Here is a 27,785-nt window from a genome sequence, read left to right on the forward strand (position 1 = left end):
TAAAGGCACCTGCCACCAAGTCTGATGACCTGAGTTTAGTCACTGGGACCCACATGCCAGAAGCTGGAGAAGCATCTCCTACAAACTGCTCTTTGACTTCTACATGGGTCCATGGCACACACATAATTAATACATGTCAAAACAAAACATACAGCTCATTTTCTGAAGAGTCTAAAGTCTAGGAACATCACTCAGGGGTACAGTATTTGCTTAGCATGCATGAGGCTCCCAATTCAACCTCAGTGCTGGAAAAAAAAAAAAAAAAGAAAGCAATGTAAAAGAATGCATTCTAAGAGTGAAAATTCACCCAGAACCCACACAAAGATGAGAATCTGGCTACTTCTCTCTCTCCTAGTTACGAAGCAACATCCCCTGTCACCTGGTTGATATCTCTTGCGGATTACCCTGCGGTGCCATGCTACCCTGTGGGATGCACAAATGTCAGAGACTCTGTCACAAAGGAGAATGTCTTGTGGATGAGGCCTGCAAGCAGCCCTGTACCACACCCAGAGCTGACTGTGGCCACCCGTGTATGGCACCCTGCCACCCCAGTTTACCCTGCCCTGTGACAGCTTGTAAAGCCAAGGTAAGTGCTGACCCAGGTACTAGTGAATCCAGAATTGACTGCAGTGGCCCCTGGATGTGCATCTAGGAAGTGCAAGTCGCCAAGAGAAATCAGTCTGTGTGTGATCCTGTGTAAGATGCTGGTGCCAACCCTAGTGAACAAGAGAGATGGTCCCTTACTATATGATAGGACAGATCATAGCTAAGTGACGACTCGGGTAATTGGGAGTCTGGTGTCAGAGAGGAGTAATTACACCCTCATGGAAGGTAATGGGAGGTTTAGTTTGGTTGAGGGGTCGGGAAGGGCTGTCCTGAGGAGATGAAAGCAGAGGGGTCATCTGAACTTGGCCTTGGTTGGACCCTCGTCAGGTCCGTGTACCCCAGATTCAGTGTTCCAAGGTTCATTCTAGGTTTGCCCTTTCAACTGGGAATTAGAAGAGAAGTACTTTCTAGTACTTTCTAGAAAGGGGCATTATAGCTGGGTGTTGGTGGCGCACACCTTTAATCCCAGCACTCGGGAGGCAGAGCCAGGAGGATCTCTGAGTTTGAGGCCAGCCTGGTCTACAGAGTGAGTTCCAGGACAGGCTCTAAAGCTACACAGAGAAACCCTGTCTCAAAAAAAAAGAAAGGGGCATTATAAAAGGACATGTGCCTTCGGGCATGTCCATTGCCATGCCATCAGTCCGCACGGATGGTGGGTGGCCTCTTGAGCCCGTAGAGAAGCTCACCTGACTGTTCTCATGCGGTTTGATTTGGGAAGGCTGTAAAAGTGAAGCCTGCCTGGTTCTCACCTGGCTCTCTTGTGGGAAGAGTCACTCGGTTCTCACTAATATTTCAGGTAGAGTTACAGTGTGAATGTGGGAGAAGAAAAGAAATGGTGATCTGCTCTGAAGCGTCCGGTACCTACCAAAGGTTAGTGCTCCATAAGTCCTTGAAATTGGGTCCGCTTGAAGGGGAGTCGTGCGTCTCCTCTCTAAGGCTGGAGGCTGAACCCAGGGTCCAGCACATGCTAGCTGAATAAGTGCTCTGCCACTGAGCTGTAGCTCCAGCCCTAGGAATTTGGTGGTGTCGTTATTGGGAGTTGTTTTTGTGTTTTGTAAAATTGTGTGCTTATTGTCTGTGTGCATGTGTGTGTACGTGTGTGGGATGTATGGCAAATGTGTTGCTAATTAATCAATAAAACACTGATTGGCCGTTGGCTAGGCAGGAAGTGTAGGCGGGGCAAGGAGGAGAATAAAGCTGGGAAGTGGAAGGCTGAGTCAGAGAGACACTGCCAGCCGCCACCATGATGACAAACAGCATGTGAAGATACCGGTAAGCCACGAGCCCTGTGGCAAGGTATAGATAAATGGAAATGGATTAATTTAAGCTATAAGAACAATTAGCAAGAAGCCTGCCACGGCCATACAGTTTGAAAGCAATATAAGTCTCTGTGTTTACTTGGTCGGGTCTGAGTGGTTGTGGGACTGGCAGGTGAGAGAGATTTGTCCTGACTGTGAGCCAGGCAGGAAAACTCTTAAGCTACACACGTGTGTCCATAGACATGGCACAGCACATATGTGGAAGTAAAAGGTCATCTTAGGGGAGTTGGTTCTCTCTCTCTGCTATGTGGGTTCCAGGGAGCAAAAAGATTGTCAGTCTTGGCTGCAAGCACTTCTTACCTGTTGTGTCATCTTGCTAGTCCCTTAGAACATTTTTTTAAATTTTTTAATTTTTTTATATTTTATGTATGTGTGCTCTGCTTGTTGGCAGAGGGCATCCGAGCCTATTATAGATGGTTGTGAGCCACTCTGTGGGTGCTGGGAATTGAACTCAGGACCTCTGGAAAAGCAGCCAGTGCTCTTAACCGCTGAGCCATCTCTCCAGCCCCTCCCCCGCTTAGACGGTTTTTCAAGTAGCATTTTACATCTAGGGCTGGAGAGGTGACCCAGCAGCTAGGAGAGCCTGAGTCCGGACCCCAGCCTCCTGATGAGGCAGCTTACAACTGCCTAGAACTCCAACTTGAGGGAATCCAGTGCCCTCTCAGGCCTCTGCATGCAGACACCCACACAAACCCATGGCCTCACAGTAGATGCACACACAGTAATTAATTACATAAATAAATAAAGTCGATCTTTAGAAAAAAGAAGATTCTAAGGTATCTGAGGTGCGTTAAAGTGCTTTTTCTGGGCTGGTGAGACGGCTCAGCAGGTAAAGGCTTAGTGCAGACCTGAGTGCCATTCCTGGAGGCACGTCCCTTCAAGGAGGAAAGAGAGAACGACTTCACCAATTGTCCTCTGACATCCACATGTGCGTCACGGCACACACACACACACACACACACACACACACCATGTATATGCAATGATAATTTTTTAAAATATTTAAGTGCTTTTTCTTGCCTTTAATTTGTAAAAGAAATACTTTGCTGCTTCCATTCCCATTCTTTCCTCGCCTTTTTCATCTACATCATGAGATAGAAAGGAAGACATCTTGAAGTTAGGTAAATTGCTTTACTATTCTACCTATTTTTGTTGTGGCACAGCTAAGGTACTCTGTGTCTTGTTACAAGCTTGGGTTTTCTGATTGTTCTGGTAGATATCCTTATAGCCTCCTAAAGTATTGACGCCCATGGAGTTGTACAGAGATCTGTGTATAGAGGTGGAGTGTTAGGGAATGGTTGGCTATATATATATATCTTAACTAGATATGAAGGTGTGTCATGGCTACTACAGGCTTCCGTAGATATCTGATTGGCTATTTGTCAGTTTTGTTTGTTGGTTTTTGGTTTTTGAGACAAGGTTTACTTCATAACTCTGGCTGACCTGAACTCACTGTGTAGACTAGGCTGACCTTGAACTCATAGAGATCTACCAGTCTGTGACTACCAAGGGCTGGGATTAAAGGCATGTGCCACCACGTCTGGCCTGATTGGCTACTTAAATAGAGTATATTGGGCATTGGCCTGGATGTTCTGGAGATAGAAAGTTGTATTAACTCTTCCCTTCCTGTGCAGCTGCTTAGAATCTGACTGAATATGTATATCATAAACATGTCAGCAGTTTACATGTAGTACTACAGTAAACATGTAATAAAAGATGAACTTCAAAGGTCACACTATCTTGTGGTTGATGAGCTTTGAAGGCAGCTTCTGTATCCCTAGCACGCGGAGGCTCTTATGAAACTACAATGCCTCATCTTCTTTCTTCTTTCATATTTCAGAATAGCTGCTATTTCTATGGCCTCTAAAATAACGGAAATGCAGCTTGGAGATTCAGTGGAGATCAGCAAGTTCATTACCAAGAAGGAAGTCCAACAAGCCAGGTAATTTTGGAAGTGTGTGCCTTCTTTCTCCAGTTCATCAGTTTCTCAGGAATTCATCTGTCTCAGTCCTCCATAGTAGCATCTCACACACAGTTGGCGTTCAACAGACTGGGATGTTGGGACCATACCCACCACAACACAGTGAGTCCTGCTCAGGACACAGCAGAGACCAAAGTAGGTTTCCTGTGCCTCACTTCAGTTGGCTGACAGAGAAAGCTGAGGAGACCTAAATTTGTCTAGCTCGGCCCACAGAACCAAGATCCAAAGTGGTGGCTGTGTCTAGAAAGGCAAGTGAGGAACGATCTGAAGTCTACAAAGGATTGCTAGACTCCAGTGTGAGACCTGCTCATCTCCCCTTGTGAAGGACCTTAGGGAAGACAATAAGATTCCCCGGCAGGGGGTGCTAGTGAACCCTGAGGAACAGACAGCCTCATAACTGCTTCCAGGCCCTAAGCAAGGGCCGCTGTGTTCTCACATAGTCTGCCTGGGATTTTCTTACTAGATGGGAGCTAGAGAGCCTGTGCCCTGACCATCTGTTTCGTTTGTTTGTCAAGGTTGCAGTGTGATGAGGAGTGCTCTGCCTTGGAAAGGAGAAAGTAAGTGGTTTCAATAGCTTGTCACTTCGTGAGCCCCGTGTAGCTAATGGGAGGAGGCATCCCTTCATCACCCAGCATCTGTTCTGAGTCTCAGCTGCTGTCAGCAGAAGACTGTGGTCATTAAGAGTCGAATCGTCTAAGACAAACCCGTTGGGTAATTTCAGCATGTTCAGAAACATGAGCTGTGTGGTTTTGGGTGTGGGGTAAATTTCACATGCCACATCATGCTTATTTTTGTGACTGGCCAACTTCCCGATCCCAGCAGAGATAAGAGGCTGTAAAAACTGTTGAAAACCTAAGGAGCTGGGAAGATAGCTCAGTCTATAAAATATCTGCCACACAGCATAAAGACCTGGGTTCAGATCCCTAGCACCCCTAAGTCAAACTCGGCATGACACACATCTGTACTCTGGCATTGGGGGTGGGGTGGGGGTGGGGTGGAGACGGACACTCGGGGTCTCCTAGCCAACCAGTAACTAAATCGGCAAGCTCCAGGTTCAAGAAGGGACTTTGTCTCAAAAAACAAAGTGGATCCCAGCACTTTGGAGGCAGAGGCAGGTGGATCTCTATGAGTTTAAGGCCAGCCTGGTCTACATAATGAGTTCCAGAACAGCCAGGGCTATGTAAAGAGATCCTGTCTGGAAAAATAAAATAATAAAGTGGAGGCTGGTCAAGGGAAACACCCAACATCAACATCTAGTCTACACAGACACAATGTAAGCCGGGTATGGTGCTGTACACCTAAATTTCCAGTACTTGGGAGACTGAGGCTGGAGGATTCCATGCATCTGAGGCCAGTCTGAATAACTCACTGAGACTATCTCAGAATACAAAAGGCTGGAGCTATAGCCAAGTGGGAGAGCTAACTACCATGCATGAGGCCCTAGGTTCGATCCCTGGTCCAACCCCCCAAAAGGACGTTCTTGTTCTTGTTTGCCTCTCCCACACTAACCCCTCACCCCATCCCTGTTTCTTTTTTCTCTTTGCAATGCTTAGAGTCAAACCCAGGGCCTTGCTTATACCAGGCAAACATTAAACCAGGCTGGCCTTGAACTCACAGAGATTCCCCTGCCTCTGCCTCCCAAGTGCTGGGATTAAAGGCGTGCACCCCCACCGCCCGGCCCTTATATTTTGTGCTTGTTTGTTTTGTAGGTTTATTTTCTCATGTGTGTGAGGGTTTTGCCTGCATGCTTGTCTGTTCACTGTTACATGGCTGGTGCCTTCAGACGTCAGAAGAGGGATAAGATCCCTGGAACTGGAATTATGGATGGTTGTAATCCACCATGTGGGTGCTGAGACCCGAACCTGGGTCTTCTGCAAGAGCAATAAGTGTTCTTATTATCTGGGCCATCTCTCCAGCCCCCTCACTCTTTTTTTAAAGATTTACTTTTGTTGTATTTATGTGTCTGTGTGAATGTATGTCACATAGATGCAGGTGCCTGAGAATCTGGCATCACACAGACTCTGAGACCTAAACTCCAGTTCCCTGGGAGAGCAGAAGCCCCTCTTGACCTGAGCATCTCTCCAACTCCGGTCCTTATTCTTAAGCATCAAAGAAAGTCATCCCCCACTTACCATTCCGCTGATCTCAAGACCAGCAGATCCTTCCCTAAATAATCCCGATCTCTACTATGTTCCTTATTTAGACCCATCTATTTTGCATATTTTCTCTGAAAACAACACCACAATTGCCTAGATTGGTATTTTTCATTATATCATGTGTATGGGTGTTTTGCCTGTATGTATATCCATGCACTACTTGCATGTCTTAGGGTGTCAGATCCCCTGAACTGGAGTAACAGATGGTTATAAGCCACAATGTGGGTGCTGGGAATCAAACCTGAGTCCTTTGGAAGAACAGCTGGGCCCTTAGCTGCTGTCTCTCCAGCCCCAATTGCACACTGTTTTGAGTGAAGCAATAAAACCTCATGCCAATCCACTCTGTCTTGGGGTCTGACTCACTCCTTTGTCCCACATATCCTGTCAGCTCAGCTGATGGCAATATCAAAGTGTTTGTGTGCAAGTAATCCTTGTAATAGCTCCAGAATAGGAATGCTTTTTGTTTGGGGTTTGGTTGGTTTGGGTGTTTGTTTTTATTGTTTGCTTGCTTGCTTAGGATGTGTATCTGTCTGTGTGTCTGTGTTTGTGTGTGTGTCTGTGTGTATGTCTGTCTGTCTGTGTCTGTGTGTAGGGGGGATGGTTTTTGCTAATTGATTGGTTGCTTGGCTGGTTTTTGAGAGACTGAGGCAGGAGGATTGCTGTTCAAAGCCATCCTGCCATACACTGTTTGCCTGTTCCAAAACAAAACAATATACCTCATATACCTGTAGTCTCAGACTTGGAAGGTGGAAGCAGGATGATTAGGAGTTCAAGGCCTTCCTGTCTCTTAATGAGTTTGAGGCCACTGGAATACATGAGACCCTGTCTCAAAAAAAATAAAGTGTGTGTCAGGGCTGACTTCTGTGGTAAAAGGGGTGAAATTCTTGACTTATGTAAGAATATATGCTGAGGTTACTACAATCTATGGTAAGCTAATGTCCATCTCTTACTGCACCAAACTTGTAAATTAAACTTTATTATAGGTTTGTATGTATAGAAAACAAAAAACAGCATACAAGTAGCCCTGGGTTTGATCCAGCACCACATGAATCTGGTATGCTGGTAATCTCAGGGAGAGGCAGGATCACAGTCATCCTTGGCTACGTAGGCATTTGGGGGCCAGCCTGGCCTACATGAGACCTTGTTTCAAAAACAAAATGAGCTGGGCAGTAGTGGAGCATGCCCTTAATTCCAGCACTCAGGAGGCAGAGGCAGGCGGATCTCTGAGTTCAAGGCCAGCCTGGTCTACAGAATGGGTTCCAGGACAGCCAGGGCTACACAGAGAAACCCTGTCTTGAAAAACAAACAAACAAACAAACAAACAAGGAAGATGGGTTGTTGGGAAGCTAGCTCAGTCAGAAAGCTCTGTCCACACAAACGTGGGGCCTGAGTTTGCTTCCCAGACCTGTGTAAAAAGCCGTGTGTGGAATCACATGCTTATTATCTCAGTGCTGAGGAGATAGAGACAGGATCTTTGGGACTCATTGGCTAGCTTGGCCAAGACCCAGGTCTCAGGGAGAAGCCCTGTCTCAAAAACTAAGGTGGAGAGCATCTGAGGACAACACCCAAGGTTGACCTCTGCCCTCCACATACACACATGTGCATGTACCACCGCCTTCCCCCAAAGCCAGAATGGTATATTTCCCTCTCCTCTTTCCCTTATATTTGCTTGTTTCTCAATCACTTTCAGGAGGTTGGCAGAGGCATTTGACATCAGTGATGATTCTGACCCTTTCAATGTACGTTCTTCAGCATCAAAATTCAGTGACAGTCTGAAAGATGATGCCAGGTATGTAAACCTGTGGCTTGTGAGTATTCTAGTTAGTATTATAAGATATGGTAATTAGTATGTTTTCTCCATTATTACGCCAGATAAAGTTAACTTATGTTGCAAGAAATCACGTGTTGTTTAGCTGTCCCCTTGAAGAACTGAACTTGTGCTTGAGGGCTGGTCCCATAGTAGTTGTCTGGGCCTTCCAAGGGCTGCATAGGCTGTACTGAAGACGGATGGCTAGCCACCTCTCACCCCTGTCTCACAGTCACAAGGTGCTTCTCTGGGGCAGTGACAGGTCCTTTTCTGGCTCTGTGTCTCCTCCTTTTCTCCTGCTTCTTTCTTTTCTTTGTGGTTGTGCCGCGACTCTGTCATGTGACATTCCTCACCTCTGCGCTTTTTCTGCCAGCATTGGCCTCTCTTTCCTGTGGAGGCAGGAGGTGAGTGGAAGATGTTCCCAGAAGAGCAAGACCAGATGGAATTAACTGATGGTTTCTCATTTCAGGAAAGACCTAAAGTTTGTCAGTGACATTGAGAAGGAAATGGAAACGCTTGTGGAGGCCGTGAATAAGGTGGAAGTAAACTCACCCAACTGGGCATTTCTCTGAGGCCAGCTTGACTTAAAAATACATACATACATATATACATACATACATACATACATACATACATACGTACGTACATACATACATACATAATAGTAATAATAATAATAGATAAGTTCCAGAAACACGGTTAGCCTAGAGGGTTGTAGGAAAAGGTTGCAGATTCCCAATGCCCAGCCATGATAACATTCATGGAAACCTGGATTGCTTCCATCATTATAGAAAAGGTATCTACAATTAAATTAAGTGTACATTAAGAATAACCCTTGACCAGACATAGTAGCTCACATGTTTAATCCCAATACTCTGGAGGCAGAGGCAGATGGATCTCTGTGAGTTCCAGGCCAGCCTGATCTACAGAGTGACTGAGTTCCAGGACAGTCTACACAGGGAAACCCTGTCTCAAAAAACAAACAGAAAAAAAAAAAAGAAGGAGGAGGAAGAGGAGGCAGCTCAACAGTAACTGAGAGAAGACATGGAAGGCCCCTCAGATGACGGAAAGGTCACCTGTGATAGGAGGAAGCACTCTTTGTTTTCTCAAAGGGGGAGACTAAAGGAGAAGATGGGGGACAGACTGAGGAGAATGGGCCCCGTTCCGCCAGGGATGTCAAAGTGGTAACTCTACGTGGAGGAGTAATTTATTAACCAGGGTATAGTGACGAACACCATTAATCCCAGCACTTAGGAAACGGACAGGTGGATCTCTGAGTTCGAGGCCAGCCTGACCTACATAGCAGGTAGCAGGATAGCCATGGATACACAGTAAGATCCTGTCTCCAAAAGGGAAACAAAAAGTGATTTGTTAAGAAGGAACCAGTACTGCTTTGGCTCCCTCTGCAGTCACTGGGGGTGAAGTCCAAGGGGCTGTTTGTTTTCCTCCCCCGCTTCCCATTTCCTTCCTTCCCTTTTTCTCTTCCCACTTCCAGCAGGATACTAACCTGAAAAGGAAACTCAGTGTGTTCCTTTTCTGTGTAGGAAACCTGAGCAGATGTATTTCTATGTTTGTGTACATACAGCTGCATGGGGCGTGAGAGTTCCTTGGGTTTTTTTTGTTTGTTTGTTTGTTTTTTGTTTTTTTTCGAGACAGGGTCTCTCTGTGTAGCTTTGTGCCTTTCCTGGAACTCACTTGGTAGCCCAGGCTGGCCTCGAACTCACAGAGATCTGCCTGGCTCTGCCTCCCAAGTGCTGGGATTAAAGGCGTGTGCCACCACCACCCGGCGAGAGTTCCTTGTTTTTAAGTCTTCAGTGTACCAAGGCATTTCTTGGGAATACCGTTCCTCAGTTATGGACTCCCTCAGGAGGAAACACTAGCTCTGTACCACTTCTCTTTGTCTCTAACCCTGTCCACCTGCCTGCGGCAAGATGCCATGCTCACACACACAAGTAGTGAATGGTAGGCATTTGAACCTCTACAAAAAGGTGGTCACAGGCTGATGAGATGGCTCCGTGGTAAAAGCACTTGTCACACACACCTGACAACCTGAGTTCGATCCCAAGAACCCACAGTGAAAGCACAGAATCAACTCCCAAAGTCATCATCTGACCTCCGCACAAATAGTAATAATAAAGATTCCAATAGGAAAAACTCAATCAATCACCTTGATTAGCTATGCTCTTGTGGTGGTACGGGTAAGTCAGGAGTGTTTTCTGTTTCCAGGGGACGATGCTCATCAGTGTTCTCTTCTTCCAATAGGGAAAGAGTCTTAAGAAAAGCCACTGCTTCCCCCCCATGAACAGAGACCACCGCCGCATCATCCATGACCTGGCCCAAGTCTACGGCCTGGAGAGCATGAGTTATGACAGTGAACCAAAGCGCAATGTCGTGGTCACTGCCGTCAGGTGGGTTGATCTCGCTGTCAGCAGGGCAGGCGTGACACCAGCCGCCATTGTATGCTCTTGTTACTTCCTCTTCCTCCTGGAGGAATGCAAGGGAAATACGTTTCTCTGGAACAGTCTTTTCATCAAAGAGTAAAGCCCACACCTCATTCCACAGGGCAGGGACAGGCAAATACCCAGGTCTCACGGCTGCCCTGATCCTTTGCAGACGCTGGGGGTGGCATTTCTGCAGGTGGAGAGGGTGTGAGCAGAAGGCCTGCTCACCACTTCTGCGCTCCTACCCCTCTGTCTCCTGTTCCTCCCTCTGACCTCCCAGCTCTAATCTTGGCATGATGGGGACAGAAAGCATGCTGGACTCTGCCTTGGTGTTGTCATCAGAGGAAATGGAGGTGGTAGTGTGAGACAGAACTGCACAGTGAACAAAAATGAAGTGTGGCATGGGAGGAAGTGGGCAGCAGGTCTGGCTGGGACCTGCTGGATGGACAGAGGGGACAGATCGAATGCAGGTCGACCACACTTGAGACAGGTGGTGTCTGGGTGTGTGCAGCAGTGGAGCTGCCCGGTCAAAGGCTGGGCTCTGACTCGGCTGTCTGCTCAGGAGCCTCACTTTTCATGCTCTGCTTTACTTCCTTCAGGGGGAAATCCATTTGTCCTCCCACCTCGCTGACCAGCGTGCTTGAAAGGGAAACACAGACGCGGCCTCCACCACCAATCCCTCATCACCGACACCAGACAGACAAGTAAGGATTCTTCAGCTGCTTCTCAGTAGAACTGTGTGAGCAGAGGAGCTAGGAGGGTAACCACTGGGCTACATCTGCCATCACTGGCCTCCTTTGGCTTGTCTTTAGGGTGTGAATGTCCAGGTAGGCTTTGATTAGGGCATCAGACACATTTGTTCAAGCCAGCAAAGCCTTAAGAGAATAGTCACTTGGGTCAGCAATATAGAGAAGGCACTAACCGTGTGAGCCTGGCAGCCTGACTGAGATCCCGTGACCCACAGAAAGGTGGAAGGAGACAGTGAACTCCACAGAGATGTCCTCTGACCTCAACACACCATACTCACAAAGTAATAACAGTAAATAAATAAATGTTTTAAATATTCATTAAAAACAAAAGAGAGGCTAGTTGAATGTAATTCCTACAGTGTATGGTGGCATGTAAGTGGGTTATCTGCCACTCCAGATCATTTAGAACTGGATGCAGTTAACAGTAGGTGGAAGTGGTGTGGGGGGACTGTTGGCAGTGGAGGAGGCAAGTAGAGATTTTCACTTTTTCAGAGATTTATTTAGTTTTGGAGGGTTCAACAGCAAGCTTAGACAATGTCCAGGGGAAAGGTGGTTCTGAAGAAGGGGGGAAGGAGTGCAGCATTTGGGAGTGACAGCGCTGACAGGAAGACTCAGGACCCCAAAGGTAGTGACCCCACGGTAAAGATCAGATGCATTCTGTGTGAAAACACAGCAAAAACATGGACACTGCAGAAAGTTCAGGTGTGGGATGAGATTCAGTACAGCAGCCACACAACACAGTGAAGATAAAGCCAGGCAAGGGGTGACTTGGGATGGATAACAGATGGTCCATGGTGGGACCAATTCAAGAAACAGCATTTGCCGTGCCTGTAAGGGTGATGGGTAAGCCTGTGTTTACAGACCCACCAGTTAAGACATTATCATTTTACTATGATACATTTCCTATAAGTATTGTTTTATTATAGTTAAAGGGAGAAAATAAAATCATATGAAAGGCTAGGCAATGATGACACACACCTGTAATCCCAGCACTTGGGAGGCAGAGGCAGGCGGATCTGTTGAATATATGCATGTGCCTGCATGTCTATATGTGTACCACATGCATGTCTGGAGCCCACAGAGTTCTGAAGAGGGTGTTGGATCTCCTCCAACTGGAGTTACAGATGACTGTGAGCTGCCCTATGGGTACTGGGAATTGAACCTGGGTCCTTTGCAAGAGCAGCCAGTGGTACTCTGAGCCATCCCTCCAGCCTTGACTTTCACATTTTGCTCCACCTACTTCTCTAGGGTTTAAATGATTTTTATGATACAAATGTTATTTTGGTATAAAGAAAAAAGCAGGAATCTGCCAGGCATTTTTTCAGCTGAGCAGAGGTGTAGGTGAAGTTTTTGTGTGTCCTGGCCCGCTGGTGGTCAGGACATATCTCTCCCACTCACATCCCCCAAGTGAACACACAGAGGTTTATGTTAATTACAAACTGCTCGGCCATTAGCTCAGGCTTATTAATGACTAGCTCTTACACTTAAATTAACCAATAATTCCTATCTGTGTTTAGCCATGTGGCTTGGTACCTTTTCTCAGTTCTGCCTTGTCATCTTGCTTCCTCTGTGTCTGGCTGGCGACTCCTGACTCTGCTCAGCGACTCCTGACTCTGCCCTTCCTCTTCCCAGAATTCTCCTTGCCTGCTTGTCCCACCTATACTTCCTGCCTTGCTACTGGCCTTCACTTATCAACCAATCAGAGCAACACATATTCACAGCATATGGAATGACATCCTCATCATTTCCCCTTTTCTTTCTATTTAAAAGGAAGGTTTTAACTTCAACATAGTAAAATTACATATAACAAAACAGTTACCTAGCAAGAATTACAGTTACAATATCTAGTCTATTTGTATTTGACAAAAATATTTTATCTATCCTATATTTGTGAGTCTAAAGTTTCATATCTAATTTGTCTTTTTTGGGGGGTGGGGGTGTTTCTCTGTGTAGTTTTGGCACCTGTCCTGGATCTCACTCTGTAGACCAGGCTGGCCTCAAACTCACAGGGATCCGCCTGGCTCTGCCTCCCGAGTGCTGGGATTAAAGGTGTGCACCACCACCGCCTGGCCTAATTTATCTTTTATCATAACCAAGGAAAATTATAACTACCTAGTCTTCAACTACATCAAAGACCCCAGAAGGATATAATATTATCTAAGTAAACAGGAAGAGCATTGTAAGCAACTTCCAAAAATCTAGAATATTAGAGACAGCTGCCTGCCTGGACAGTCATCCAAAATTCCTCTGTAACATTGGGGCATCCATATTCAGCCATAGGCCTAGTCTCTCGGTCATTTTTTTCTCTGTGTCCTGTAGAATGTCTGGCAGTTTCTTCTGTGAAGCAGGAACCTGAAGGAGCATCTCGCCTTGCAAAGTTTGTGGTTACTTTCCTATGGGTCCTGCATGTCCAGTTTATATGACATTTTGTCAAGTAGTCCAGGCAAGAACAGTTTCTTGCCCAAGTGGCTATTTTTGCAAAGAAGAAGATAAACTCCATATGGAGTGTCTTCGATGCCCATCTTTTTCTCTGAAGTAAATCATTGCTGCCAGGAGCAGATGTGTCTCACTGTCCAGAAAGTCTAAGTTTTTAAAACATTTTAAATGCCATATTCTATAGGTCTTTGAAGTGTTTGAAGATTACCTACCTAATTGAATTATATCTATGTATACCTAGAAAACTTAATATGACTATAAGTTTGACTATCATAGAAGACTAATTATTAATCTGTATTTCTTAATTATACATTACAATTTTAAATGAGCTGTACAAACATAATACCTTAAACAAGAGTAGAAATATACATACAGTATAGCAAAATTAACTTTAAATTTGTAATAAACTAAAATCTATGGCAATGTAAAACATTTTACACAAGTTGTTGTTCTTTAAAAGTATATTGAATAATCTACCCTTTCATCCTATCATATCTATATCCTATCCCCCTTTTTTCTTTAGAAAGATATTGACAGGGTTGGGGATTTAGCTCATTGGTAGAGCGCTTGCCTAGCAAGTGCAAGGCCCTGGGTTCGATCCTCAGCTCCAAAAAAAAAAAGAAAGAAAGAAAGAAAGAAATTGACTATGACCAATAACAATTTGTAACCAATCTCTAAACAAAGACAAATGTCCTTAATCCATTTTTGAGGAATGTGGGTGTAGTTTTCTAGGCTACTTCCTACTGATTGTAGGCACTAGTAGTCTTATGGGGATCCTTAGAAAATGTCCTACTTGTTCTTTTTACAATCAGACTCCACTACCAGTAGGATGTAACCCAAAGGGTACTCAGAGGAATGAAATATTGTAATAGAATTATCCCTCAGGACTGGAAAGAATTAATTACACCTGTCCTAGAGGCCAGAGCATAATTACAATGGAGAATTTGGTTGAAAGAGGAAGCTAAAACAATAGGACAACAGTGTAGGACTAGAGCTGTGGAAATTTCCTAGGATCAGCTTCTTGGAGAAGGCAATTATGCTGACATACAAAGACAATGTTTATATGATAACCAAACCTTAATTCTATGCAGCATGGCAGCCATGAATGCATGGGACAGAATTGAGGAAGCAGGGAAGAAAATTGAATCATTTATGGAAGTTATACAAGGCCCGAAAGAATCCTTCACGGATTTCTTGCAAAGGCTGTCTGCAGCAGTAAATAGAATGATACCAAATTCAGAAGCTAGACAGATAATAATTTTATCTTTGGCTTTTGAGAATGTGAATGGAGCATGCAGAAGAATAATCAGGCCGTTAAAGGCCAGATCAGCACCCTTGGAGGATTGGATCAGGGACACAATTAATATTGAGTCTCATGACCATGATGATATGTGGATAGGAGAGGTGATATCAAAAGCTTTGAGGAAAAATAATAATGTCAAGTGTTTTAGTTGTGGTAAACAAGATCATTTGAAAAGGGAATGTAAACAGAGTGTTCCTAGAAACAATGTTTATTCAAGGAACAATGGCAACAGAATGCCCCTGGATTATTCAGAAAGTGTGGTAAGGGTAAACATTGGACCAATGAATGTAGATCAACAAGGGACAGACAAGGTAATCCTCTGCCTCTGCCATTGGGAAACCCCCAGAGGGGCCTCACACAAGCCCCCATGGCAAATTCAGTTCAGACTTTTCCTGCCATCGTAGAAGAAACACATTTCTCAGAGCAATCAAATAACCAAATGCCTATTGGAATAAATCAGGCTGCTCGGGGTGATAGAACAGCTGTAGCAGAGAGAACAGGAAATTCAGGAGAAGCCATAAAGCGAATTTTTTGGCAAATTTTTATAAATGAACAAAGACCAAAATTAAAAATATGAATAAATGGCGTTCTCTTGGAAGGTTTGGTAGACACAGGTGCAGATGTGACGATAATTGCATCAGAATTTTGGCATTCAAATTGGCTTCTTCAGGAGATAAATGTTCAGGTGTTAGGGATTGGAACATTATCTCAAGTGAAATAGAGTGCAAGATGGCTCAAATGTATAGGGCCAGAAGGACAGAGAGGAAAATTAAAGCCATATATGGCAAATATAGCTATGAATTTATGGGGCTGTTGATCTATTACAATAATGGAATACCCAGATTAACATTCCTCCAACCTGAGAAATAAACCATAAACTAACACATGTTTCTGAGAGAAATATTAGGAGGTATTATTATAAAGAGCAGTCACCGGCCATCCAGATTGTACAAGAACAGGGCACAACAACTGCTTATCTTTCAAAGACACCAACCTTTAAAATGGTTAACAGACAAGCCTGTATGGGTTCAGCAATGGCCCTTAACAACAGAGAAACTGCAGGCTTAGGAGAGCTGGTTCAAGAGCAGTTAAATGCTCAGCATATTGAAGAATCACAAAGGAGGACCACCTCCTTTCCTTCCCCTCCCTGTCTCCCCTGGAGCCAAGGGAGATGGCTGGAAGTTACTCTGAAGCCCACAGGTCCCTCTTCTTCTCCAGCCTTCCACACGGCAGTCCTGGAAGTGTCTCCTCTATCGTGCTTGCACAGAGCCTCTGCACAGGTGCCTGGGGTAGTTTACAAGGCCATCTTCAGGACTGTAACCATTGGTGCTCCTGTCGGCTGGACAGGCACAGCCTCAGCAAGAGTACCCTCTCTTTACCCAGGCAGCCTAGGTTTGGGTCAACAGAGTCTGTGCATCCAAACAAGCCATGGTTTTGATGTTTGGGTTTGGGTCTGAGTTTGGTTTTTTGAAACAGGGTCATGTATTTTCCCCTAGAGAAGACAAGACTGACTGTTCTTTGCTTGCTTTGCAGGAATCCTGGGAGCAGTAATTTACAGAAGATAGCTAAGGAGCCAGTGATTGACTACTTTGATGTCCAGGACTGAGAAGAAGATACATTTAGATAAAAGAATGATTCTGTGTAGCGGAGACTCATTTGCCAGCAGATAAATCATGCTCGTTCCTGCTGCGCGGCAGAACCCCAGACACACACTGTCTTGTGCTGATACATCCAAAGCATGAGTGTCAGAACCCCCTTGTCTACTCCTGTCCCGAGTATCTCACTGTGGCCAGCTCCCTGGCTGTGTAGCCACTGGATTTTTAGTTGTGTGATTGAAGAGGCTCCTCACCTCATCACTGTGATTACTAAGAGGGTTGGGGAGTATCGTATTTTATTTGGATAAACCAGACTTTTTATCCCAAACTAGCTTTGTGGCACGTAGCCATAGTCTTGGTTGTCCAGTTGCTCACCAGGTGGACTTGACAGTCTTCATGTGGAAAGACACATGAAGTACTGACCATTGGTAAACCATGTCTGGAATCATACAGGTCTTAAACCATCTTATCTAAGACTTGGATTGAAAGCTCTAGATTGGTCAGGTTATAGATTTACATTTTCTCAAGTCCCTGGCGTTCTTCCACCACATCACCGAGCCTACCCAGGGACAGTTTAACTGTGCCCCATAATGGTAAGAACTTGGAGCAAGCTCTCTTCTGCCATGTTTACGTTGTGGGTCTGTGAACTGTCCACTGTAGCCCTGAGTCCACTCTGGTTGATAAAGACTCTCATGCAGACAGCTGTCCTGTGTTGCTTTTTCCTAGGCCTTCAGCAGCCACACCAACTCTCCCTACATCTGAGCTCTGAACTGCTGTTTGAATAGTCAAAAAAATATGTCGACATTCCAGAGCTTATGCCCAGCAGCCCACTGTAGGCATTCTTCAGTTTCCTTTAAGGCAGGCGTGTGGCCATCTTTACTGGCCCCTCTTCATCACAAGCTGGACTCTTTTTGTGTGTGTGTGTTTTTTGTTTCCAAGACAGGGTTTCTCTGTGTAGTCCTGGCTGTCCTGGATCTCACTCTGTAGACCAGGCTGGCCTCGAACTCACAGAGATCCACTTGCCTCTGCCTCCCAAGAGCTGGGATTAAAGGCATGTGCCACCACCACTTCTTTTCAATTTAAAATAACCTTTAAGCCTCAGAAGCTTGGAATCATAAAACAAGGTACTTAATTTTTACTTTTGTTTTTTGAGGCAGGATCTCACTAAGTTGCTTAAGCTCATTCAAGCTTTAAACTCTCAATCTTCATTGCTCAGCCTTCTGAATGCTAGGATTACAGGCCTCTACCACCAATCCCAGCTGAGAGGCACTTAATTTTATAGGAAAAACGGGGCTGCTCTTTGGTCCTAAGCCTAATCTCTGTAGGAAGGCATGAGGTATAGCAGTATGAACGGGTGACTGGAGAGAAGTGGTAGAAAACAACAGAGCTGCTCTTTGGGCCTGTTTAGTACAGGGTCTGTGGCCTCACACCCAACAGGAAGTGCAGCTGTAGTCCAGGGGACAGTAGGTGATCTGGCTGTGTGTGTGCTTCTCAGATCTAGGCCTGCCGATGCATGGATGGGGCTCCTCCTGTCTGACTTGGGTTGTGAGGACTAAAGGAATCGTACCCTGGTGCGTCAGATGCAGAGTCCATGAACATGATAGTTGGCATCTGGAAAGCACAGAAGCATCCTTTGTCTACAACGCTAGCCGAGTAAAGAATGTGATGCCGGTTGGGCCTCTCCTCTTGAATGAGTGCCTGGTGCCAACCTCATACTGGGACTGGAAAAGGAGGTGTGCTGGAGCTTGAGGGAGGATTGATTGTCCAGAGTGGGCAGAGAAAAGCTGGTGGTGAGGCTTGAGGCTGACAGGGTAGCAAGGCTGCACTTATGATCTGTATGTATCAGAAGTCCGCAGGTGTTTTCCATAGAGACCAGAGTAAATTTTTTTTGTTTGTTTGGTTTTTTTTTGTTGTTGTTTTTTTTTTTTTGAGACAGTTTCTCTGTGTAGCTTTGCGCCTTTCCTGGAACTTACTTGGTAGCCCAGGCTGGCCTCGAACTCACAGAGATCCGCCTGGCTCTGCCTCCCAAGTGCTGGGATTAAAGGCGTGTGCCACCACCGCCTGGCGTAAATATTTTTTTAATTATAAAGTTTATTGTTAAAAGGTTAAAAGGAACTTGCAAATAAAAATATAGCACCAAAATTATCCAGATCCAAAGTCTGTAGAACTCAATGAACTTCTACACAGTTAGAATTGACATTTGAAACAGAAAGTGTGGGGCTTCACATTGAACTTTACACTTCCCCTTTTTTTTTTTTTTTTTTTAACTTGAGAGATCTGCCTTGAACTCAGAGATCTGCCTGCCTCTGCCTCCTGAGTGCTGGGATTAAAGGAATATGCCACCACTGCCTGGGCCCAAATCATGATTTTTACATATTAGAAAATGTTCTGACTTCCCAAGCCATTTTCAAATTAAAAGGGAAAAAAATCTGAATGTGGTCATGGACTTGGTTTGTCTCCTTGACCTCAGGCTGAAGGAAGGGAACTGTGGGTGCCAGCACAGCCATCTTCTCCCACCCCATCCTTTCTTTATGGCCAGAGCTTTCCAGAGACTGAACTCTTATCTCATGGCTAGATGAAAAGCTTTCCTGATTGCAGGTCTGTGAGAGACAGCTCTGGATCCTGTCCAGCCATGTTTCAAAGGCCAGAGTAGAGGAGAAAGGCCTAGGGGAGAGGCTGTCCTGTAGATTTAGGTTTGAGGAATTTCTTCCTGTGCTGTTGGACTTCAGGCTTCCTGTCTAAAAGGCTAGGGACCTCGCTTCCTAAGGAAAGTGGGACATGTACTTCCTCTTCTAAAAGGAGAGACTGGCAGACCACACTGGCATCTCAGCCTTCACTGGCCTACCTTCTCAGTGACCCACAGCAAAAGAAAGTTCTGCTTCTCACGCATCCCATGACCTCAGCATGCATCTCCTGTACGATTTACCATGGCATTTTAGAACCCAAGTTTCCCCCGAAGAAATTGTGGAAGCCACTCTTGCGCCTCAGCTAACAAAGGCCAAGCCTGGAAGAAACAGACTCCTTGGGACCATAGTGTGTGGCACATTAAGGTTGGTGTACAGGCCAGGAGGAGGCTAAGTCCTCAAGAAAATGAGCTATAGTCCCGTCCCGTCCCCCCCCCCCCCCCCCCAGTTTCCTCCTGTAGAACTCACTTGGAAGTCCTTCCCAGCGGTCCAGGATGCTCTTAGCCTGGCTAAGATGTGGGTGCAGAGAGCCTGACTGAACATTGAGGTAACGCTGTTCCTGCCTCGGCTTGCTCTGACCCAGGCACTTTGCTTACAGTGGGCATCAGGTTCTGCATCCATCAGATGGCGTGATGGTCCCTGCTCATATGCTGAGCAGATTCTGCATCCTCCCAGTGGGACAATGATTCTTGCCTGTGTGCTGGTCCAGGCTATCATGAGGGTGGTAGCGTCTCCACATGCCACAGGGCATCAGAACAGCTAAGCCTCCAGCCCAGACCTGGACACCCAGCAGGCAGCGTGGGGGAGGGGAGGAATGGAGCAGTGGTCAGGTGGCGCTGGCAAGGGCAACAGCTTTCAGTGACCCCACTTTCCTGTCTGCTGTGCCCAACACAGGAGTGGAGGAGTCCAAAGTCCATCTCTGCACACTTTCCAGGGAGCCTTTCCTAACAGTGGCTAACAGTTAACCACCTGATCAAGCACGACCAGCACATTCATCCTTTACTCCTCGAAGCCCCAGAAGTATGTTAGGTCACTTTCTGAAGATCACCCGTAAACAACAGGGAATCTGAGATTCTCAGTAGGTCTCCTGTGTCCTCGCCGCTGCAGAACAGAGGCAGCTTCTTCAGAGTCCCTGGGGGCGGGGCCGGGGGAGGTGCAGGGTGGCCCAACAGGTCCAGTCAAGTGGGCAGGGAGATACACCAAATCTCCCCAAACAGAACAAGCTGAACCTCTCAGAAGACAGGACTTTTTCTACATTGGCCACTAGAGTGCAGTATAGAACCCTAAACCAGAGTGGGATGCGTACTTAGCCAGCATCAGGAAAGCACTACAGTTCAATTTTATTTATTTTTTTTGTTTTGTTTTGTTTTGTTTTGTTTTTCGAGACAAGGTTTCTCTGTGTAGCTTTGCGCCTTTCCTGGGACTCACTTGGTAGCCCAGGCTGGCCTCGAACTCACAGAGATCCACCTGGCTCTGCCTCCCAAGTGCTGGGGTTAAAGGCGTGCGCCACCACTGCCTGGCTCAGTTCAAATTTTTTAGTAACAGTTACAAAGTTACAAGCCCCCTCCCTTATATATATATTTTAAGACAGGGTGCACCGCTACCACTTGGCTCCCCGCCCCGCCCCCCCCCCCACACACACACACCTTTTTTTTTTCTTTTTTGTGGTCTTTCAAGACAGGGTTTCTCAGTAACCCTGGCTGTCCTGGAACTCACTCTGTAGACCAGGCTGGCCTCAAACTCAGAGATGAGCCTGCCTCTGCCTCCGGAGTGCTGGGATTAAAGGCCATTTTTTTTTTTTTTGTCACATTTTCACTTTTTAGATGTTTCTCTCTAGTTAATACAGACTGTAGACACAGGGAGAAAACAAACCATGCAGATACCCAAAGGAAAACTATTCCAGGCAGCAGGAACAGCCCTGGAAAGGCTCCGCAGTGGTGCCAGCCATGAGCTGTGGAGCCAGTAACAGGGAAGAGCAGGTATCCAGAGGTCAGCAGAGGGAATTTGATAGCATCAGGCCTTGTTGGTCAATGGAAAACTTTGGGCAAAATAATGTGTAAGATCTAGCTCAGTTTTTACAAAGGATCCAGGCCTAGAGCAATGACTTTTCCAGAGACCAAATTTAGTTTCCAGCACCCAAATCAGGCAACTCACAACCTCCAGCTCTGGAGGTGTCCTGTGGCCCTGGCTTCCACAGGTGTGCATAGCACCCACATACAAAAAGTACTTTAAAGTAATAAGGGATCCCAGCCTGTATTAAGAATAGATTGCAAGGACGAGCATCTTCAAGCAAAGAGGCTATCACCCAGTGCTGGCCGTCATCCGAGAGAGGCGGTGACGGTGGTGGGGTGGCGAGGTGTGGCTGGGTTCTGGGTACAGTTTGCAGATAATACCTAAGGGATCTGTTGGCAGCATGTGGGATGTGAGAGAAGGGAGAGTCGGGGATGATTTCAAAGTTTTGGGCCAGAGCAGCTGAGAGACTGTTTGCCATTTGCACAGGAGAGTGTGGGAGGAACCGGCTTTGGAGATGGAAATCTGTCCAGTAGGTGGCTGTACATGAGAGTCTGAAGTCTGGAGACAGGATGGGGCTCGGGAGCTAATTTGGGGAGCTATGATACATAATGGTATTTAAAGGATGGTGAGATCGTGTCCAGAAAGTGGACAAAAAGAAGAGGTACAAAGACAAGCCTGCATCATTCAGGGGACAGGACAGGGCAGAGGACCAGGGCAGTGGTGCCCTCGGCCACTTCCTGCCTTGCCTCCTCCTCCTCCTCATACCCCTGAGCCTTGGCTCCCTGTATCTGAAGCTCCCGTGTCTCTGGTGAGCAGGACTCCAGCCTGGCGCAATGAGTTCTTGCAGATTCTACCCAGCCGCGCTCGACCACAGGGAAATGCTTATGGCAAAGGTAAAGCTCCTCAGTCCTGAGCCTCGTCTTTGTCTTCCAAGGAAGCAAAGGGAAGCGCAGAGTCTCAATAGCCTGCCACAATTTCAGGACACTTGAATGTGGGCTTTTCAATATAAGGAGGGAGTTTGTTGTTTTGTTTTGAAACAGTGAGTCTCCAGGTTACCCTGCTGCCTGCAAACTCCTGGGCTTAAGCAATCCTCCTGCTTCAGTCTCTCGAATAGCTGGGACTACAGGCCCTATGCAGCTATGCCTAGCTAGCTTATTTTGTTCTGTGTGTGAGTGTGTGTGTGTGTGTGTGTGTGTGTGTGTGTGTGTGTGTGTGTGGTGGGGGGGAGATTGTCATTTAATTGTTCCTATATGTTATTTATATTCTTGTTACAGAAAAATTGGACAGTTCAAAACCCAAAGCTAGCCAAGCTAATACCCTTAGGTGCCAAGACAATGGGCCTCAGTTTCCTTGACTGTTAGAGGATTGGATGAGAGATTGCATAGTAAATGCAGCCAGCATAAGACCTGTGCGCCAGGCAGAAGCCCTGTCTTTCCGGCAGCGGCAATGTGAGGTAGGAGCTGTTTCCCTCTTAGCTCAGGTCATACACCTAGTGATAGCAGAGCAGGTACTTGGATCCAGGCTGGAGGCTTCACTGGGCTTTCAAGAGTACAATATGATCCTTATGTATATAAGTGGCCGGATCTAAGACCTCCTGCTCCCCGAAATAAGGTCAGTGCAGATGGCTATGGAGCCAAATGAGGGTACACTGGTAGGGGTGGCCACAGCTTCCTCACGTACAGGACATCTGTTAAAAATGATAAGTGGGGGCGGTGGTGGCGCATGCCTTTAATCCCAGCACTAGGGAGGCAGAAGCAGGCGGATCTCTGTGAGTTCGAGGCCAGCCTGGACTACAGAGTGAATTCCAGGAAAGGCGCAAAGCTACCCTGTCTCTAAAAACCAAAAAAAAAAAAGATGGTATTTTTGGGGTTGGGGATTTAGTTCAGTGGTAGAGCGCTTGCCTAGCAAGTGCAAGGCCCTGGGTTTGGTTCTCAGCTGTGGAAAAAAAAGAAAGAAAAATGATAAGCGGCGCTGGTTACCGCACGGAAAGGCCACAAGCCACGACAAAACCCAGTATCAGAGCTTTATTAGGAGGAGGGAGGGCAGAAGAACCAGGCCTGGGGGAGAAGCATGTGCAGAGGGCAGAGAGAGAGAGAGACAGAGAAGAGATAGTGGGGAGAAGAGAGAACAGAGGAGGGGGGTCTGTGTCCAGCTCTTTGAGGGTAAAGGTTCCCTGCAGGTGGGCTTACGGAGCTGCACCATGCCACGTGCACGTAAGAGGCAAGACCCCTTGCTTAGCTCCTGAACTTCGAATGTGCGGGTCATGCAGCTGGTGCGGGGGCAGAATCCTAACACCAGCAACACCTGGGCTGAGGTGACTTTTCCTACCACTTCCCAGGCTGCAAGACTCCATCTGAAGGAGGTCGATAAGGCCACTTGGAGCTGAGTGCAGCCAGCGTCCCTAGCAAGACCCAGAGTGAGTGGGAAGGCAGGCCCAACAAGGAGTGAGGGACTCTTCCCACCGGGCTGAGAAGCGAACCAGAGACCTAGAGGAGCCCAGCACTGGACTAGGTGTTCCTCCTCATCCCCATTGCTCTTCTCAACAGCAGACTCAACTGGAGAGGGGGCAGGATGGAGAGTGGGGTTATAACACGGCTCTTCAAGGTGCTGGAAAAGTCATCTGGGAGGCCACCAAACACCAACAGATCCAAGTCTCGTCGTATAGATGGGAAAACAAGGCCGGAACAGGGGAGAGGCACACAGCCAGTGTGCACTGGGGCAGGAAGAATGGCAGAGGAATGTGTTATGAGCAAAGCCAAAAGACTGAGGCCCACAAGTGCTGTGACGCCCACCCCACCCATCCTGGCTGTTTCCTTCCTTCCTGCACTGAGACCTGTCTCTCCTCTGAAGACTTCCTCAGCTCTGCTCCAACACTTACCCTCCACTATTCCCTGGGCCTGGCCTCAGTCTCCCAGGCCTAGCTTCTCTGATCTCATCTCCTTCCCACCCTTCATCACCTTTGTTCTCCAGCACGAAGGCTCCTCAAGCCCCCCACCTCCTCTTCACATTTTCCTCTTCCTATCTCCTCTTCCTTCTCCTTGGCGTTATCACTCACACACCATGGACTGCGCATGAATATAAACGCCAAAGAACAAGATCTTCCTTGTGTCTATATCCTTGAAGGTAGATGGTGTCTGCCACAGTACAGACTTTCAACCAGCGTCTACTGAGAGAATGGACAGGCCTGATCTGTGGTTGGGGTCAACGATCTTGTGAGCCTGACACTGAGCAGAAACTGAAAGGTGTTACAGGAGCCAGCCGTGGTTCCACAGGCCTGGAATCTCAGCAGGAGGGTTATCAGTTAGAGGCCAGCCTGAGCTACATAAAGAGACCAAGTCTCAAAACAGCAAACCAAAAGCTCATTTCAGGGCAGGTGTGATGGTTCATCAGGTAAAAGCACCTGCATGGAGTGGATGGGGAAAAGAATCAATAAACAGAAGGATAAGACAGACCCTCATCCCTGGAGCCTGTATAGACCTCTCATATGTTCATGCTCACAAGACCCCTGGGGAGGAGGAGCTTGCCGGGGGTCAAGGAGCTGGAGCCGTGTAGCTGCCAACCCTTTCCTGGTCACCTCCAGCTCTGGATCACTTGGCTTTCATCCTCCTAGCATGGGACACCAGGTACACTCAAGCTTTTCTCTTCCCTTCCTGGTCCCGTGTGATCCCAGCATTCTCCATGCCTGTCAGCCTCCTTCCACTCTCATGCTGTGATTATTTCCTCTGTAGAGCTTCTGCTTGCTTCTTTTGTGGTACCGGGGATTGAACCAGGGTCTCATGTGAGCACTCTACAATCGAACCACATCCTGATCTCTTTTAGTGTGTGTGTGTGTGTGTGTGTGTGTGTGTGTGTGTGTGTGTGTAAATGCCTGTGCATGTTTGTGCGTGCTCACAACTGCCACAGCATTCATGTGGAGGTCAGAGAACGACTTTTGGGAGTCATTTCCTTTCATCCATCATGTGGGACCAAGGAATCAAACCCAAGTAGTCAGGCTTGGCAGCAAGCTCTGCTCCCCCTGAGCCACCCCACTCCCCCTCTTTATTATATATATTTTACTTTTGTTCTGACACAGGGTCTCACTAAGTTGCCAGGCTGGCCTTGAACCTTCAGTATAACAAGTGTGAGTTACTATGCTCAGTTCAGGCTCTTTTTTTGTTTTTAAATACATGACATATACACAGGGGAGTTTATATCACAATATATTATCAGGCAAAATCATATAACAAATTCATACATTTAATCCTAGAACTAGAGAATCATTAAAATCTTACATGAAACTTGTACTCTGAACATGCCCTTAGAGAAATCATCTCTCCTTTTTTTTTTCAAAGATTTATTATGTATACAGTGTTCTGCCTGCATGTGTGCTTAGACACTAGAAGAGGGCACCAGATCTCATTACAGATGTTGTGAGCCACCCTGTGGGTGCTGGGAATTGAACTCAGGACCTCTGAGAGAGCAGCCAGTGCTTGTAACCTCTGAGCTATCTCTCCAGTCCTCATCTCTCCTTTTAAATAGTGTTGTTACATCCATGTGTAAGTCCAGAGACTATATTGCTTATTTTCAACTTGACTGTATGGCTTTATGCTCTGTTCTTTGTTTTGAGATGGAATCTCCCTCGGTAGCCCAGGTTGGTCTGGGAGCTCACAGTGTAACCCACGGCCTCAAGCTCGTGGCTGGCCTTTCTGCCTGCGCCTCCTGAGTGTTGAGAGTACAGGTATACACCACCACACTTAGCTCTGTAGCGTGCTGGGGCTCTAGCCCATGGCTCACACATGCTAAGCAAGAGCTCTGCAAACAGCCCTAGCTCCAGCCCCGGCATTGCTTGTTATGCCCACAAAATGTCGCCCCGCCAGTGGTCCTTGTAGGGATGGAGCAAAACCCATCTGCAGGACGCGGTGCCCAGCTGGCCCGTTAGGTGCCCTGCTGGCTCCTCTCGGCATAATTTTTTTTAGAAGCATAAATATTGATTTGTAACAAAGGAGTTTGTGTACAGTGTTGAAAAATCTACAACTTCCTGTTAAATTCACATTTGCACTTCCCCTTTTTAAACCAACATTTAGAATCATTATTTTATACCCCTCTCAGCATATTGTCTCATGACTTTCTCTGTGGACCCATCTGTCCCAGCTCCAGCATCCAACACTTGGTAGTATAGTTCAGGTGAGCTTTGAAAATCTCAGCTTGCCGGGTGGTGGTGGCACACGCCTTTAATCTCAGCACTCGAGGGGCAGAGCCAGGCCGATCTCTGTGAATTCGAGGTCAGCCTGGGCTACCAAGTGAGTTCCAGGAAAAGCACAAAGCTACACGGAGAAACCCTGTCCTGAAAACCAATAAATAAATAAATAAATAAATAAATAAATAAATAAATAAATAAATAAATAAAATCTCACCTTGTCCCCCACCTCCAAAAGGAGTCCAGCCTACTCTGTCCCCTGTTCTCTAAGGCTATAAAGTGTGGCCCTCAGCCCCAGTAAAGGACACACTGCACACACCCCCGCCCCACCCTCTGCCAACACACACACACACACTCTGTCTCTCTCTCTCTCTCTCTCTCTCTCTCTCTCTCTCACACACACACACACACACACACACACACACACAGTCCTCAGACGCAAAGGCCCAGCCTCATCCATCATGCATTTCCAGAGCCTGCACAGAGTCAGGGCTCACTCAGCATTCATGGAAATTGATGACAGGACAGAACGATGATGTCTGCTGACCCCTGCCTCATCCCATCACCAGGTGGTCTTCTGAGCCTGCTCCCCTCCATGCCATGAGGATATTTAATGTCTCTTAGCCCTTTGAAGGATGTGTCTCTTTGTTTCCTCCTTCCCAACTCTGGAATCAGTTCTTCCCAGTGGCAGGAAGGAGGGAATTAAACCCCATAAAAGCTTTCACTCCACACCAAGCAATCCTAAGGAAATCCAAACTGATTCTGGAAATGGATTTTTTTTTTCCGTTTTTCGAGACAGGGTTTCTCTGTGTAACTTTGGAGCTGTCCTGGAACTCACTCTGTAGCCCAGGCTGGCCTCGAACTCACAGAGATCCTTCTGCCTCTGCCTCCTAAGTGCTGGGGTTAAAGGTGTGCACCACCACCACCTGGCTTGGAAATGGAGTTTTAAAATTTCAGCTAGGGAGCCGGGCGGTGGTGGCGCATACCTTTAACCCCAGTACTTTGGAGGCAGAGGCAGAAGGATCTCTGTGAGTTCGAGGCCAGCCTGGCCTACAGAATTAGTTTCAGGAAAAGGCACAAAGCTACGCAGAGAAACCCTGTCCTGAAAAGCAAAAAAAAAAAAAAAAGAGTTCATGGCCAGACTTGGTTACATAGTACCCTGTTTCAAGGTGGGGGCGGGGGAGGGGGGAAGGGGGCGGCGCAGGGGGTGACTCTAAAAGGCCACTGAGGAAGGCACTCATGAAAACAGGTTGAGAAATCCTGGTGTAAACTCTTGGCCTTGCCTTCTCCGGCTCAGAACTGGAGGAAGGAAGAAGCAGGAGACCCCGGAGTACCGTCCCAGGATACCCTCAGAGAGTCCCCAAATCTGGCCCCCATCTCCCAACACATACACCAATGCATGAAGGTCCACCAGTCTGTCTGGTGTCTTTATATCACTGTGAGGCCCCAAGTAGACATTCTCCCAGGCACACCGCTCCTGGAGCTGGAAAGAGCTGGTGTCTTTTGGCCCTTATGCCCC

The 27,785-nt window shown here is 46.8% G+C and overlaps 2 protein-coding genes across 2 annotated transcripts in view; one reads left to right on the plus strand and one right to left on the minus strand.

Moving 5' to 3' along the window:
* Window positions 1–17,090, plus strand: part of Nfx1 (nuclear transcription factor, X-box binding 1) — a 69,345-nt gene extending 52,255 nt beyond the window's left edge. Inside the window, exons 16-24 of the mRNA XM_059254125.1 lie at window positions 356–586; window positions 1,403–1,476; window positions 3,766–3,867; window positions 4,422–4,463; window positions 7,753–7,851; window positions 8,339–8,405; window positions 10,132–10,277; window positions 10,910–11,014; window positions 16,332–17,090. Of these exons, the coding sequence (XP_059110108.1) occupies window positions 356–586; window positions 1,403–1,476; window positions 3,766–3,867; window positions 4,422–4,463; window positions 7,753–7,851; window positions 8,339–8,405; window positions 10,132–10,277; window positions 10,910–11,014; window positions 16,332–16,404 (939 nt within the window). The 3' untranslated portion in view covers window positions 16,405–17,090. The remainder of the gene's footprint in view (window positions 1–355; window positions 587–1,402; window positions 1,477–3,765; window positions 3,868–4,421; window positions 4,464–7,752; window positions 7,852–8,338; window positions 8,406–10,131; window positions 10,278–10,909; window positions 11,015–16,331) is intronic.
* The window catches only part of Aqp7 (aquaporin 7), a 30,726-nt gene continuing 13,176 nt past the window's right edge, over window positions 10,236–27,785 (minus strand). The window contains exon 7 of the mRNA XM_059254131.1: window positions 10,236–10,353. Coding sequence (XP_059110114.1) covers window positions 10,338–10,353 — 16 coding nt within the window. The 3' untranslated portion in view covers window positions 10,236–10,337. The remainder of the gene's footprint in view (window positions 10,354–27,785) is intronic.

The sequence above is a fragment of the Peromyscus eremicus genome, chromosome 2 (genome assembly GCF_949786415.1).
Source record: "Peromyscus eremicus chromosome 2, PerEre_H2_v1, whole genome shotgun sequence".
NCBI lineage: Eukaryota > Metazoa > Chordata > Mammalia > Rodentia > Cricetidae > Peromyscus > Peromyscus eremicus.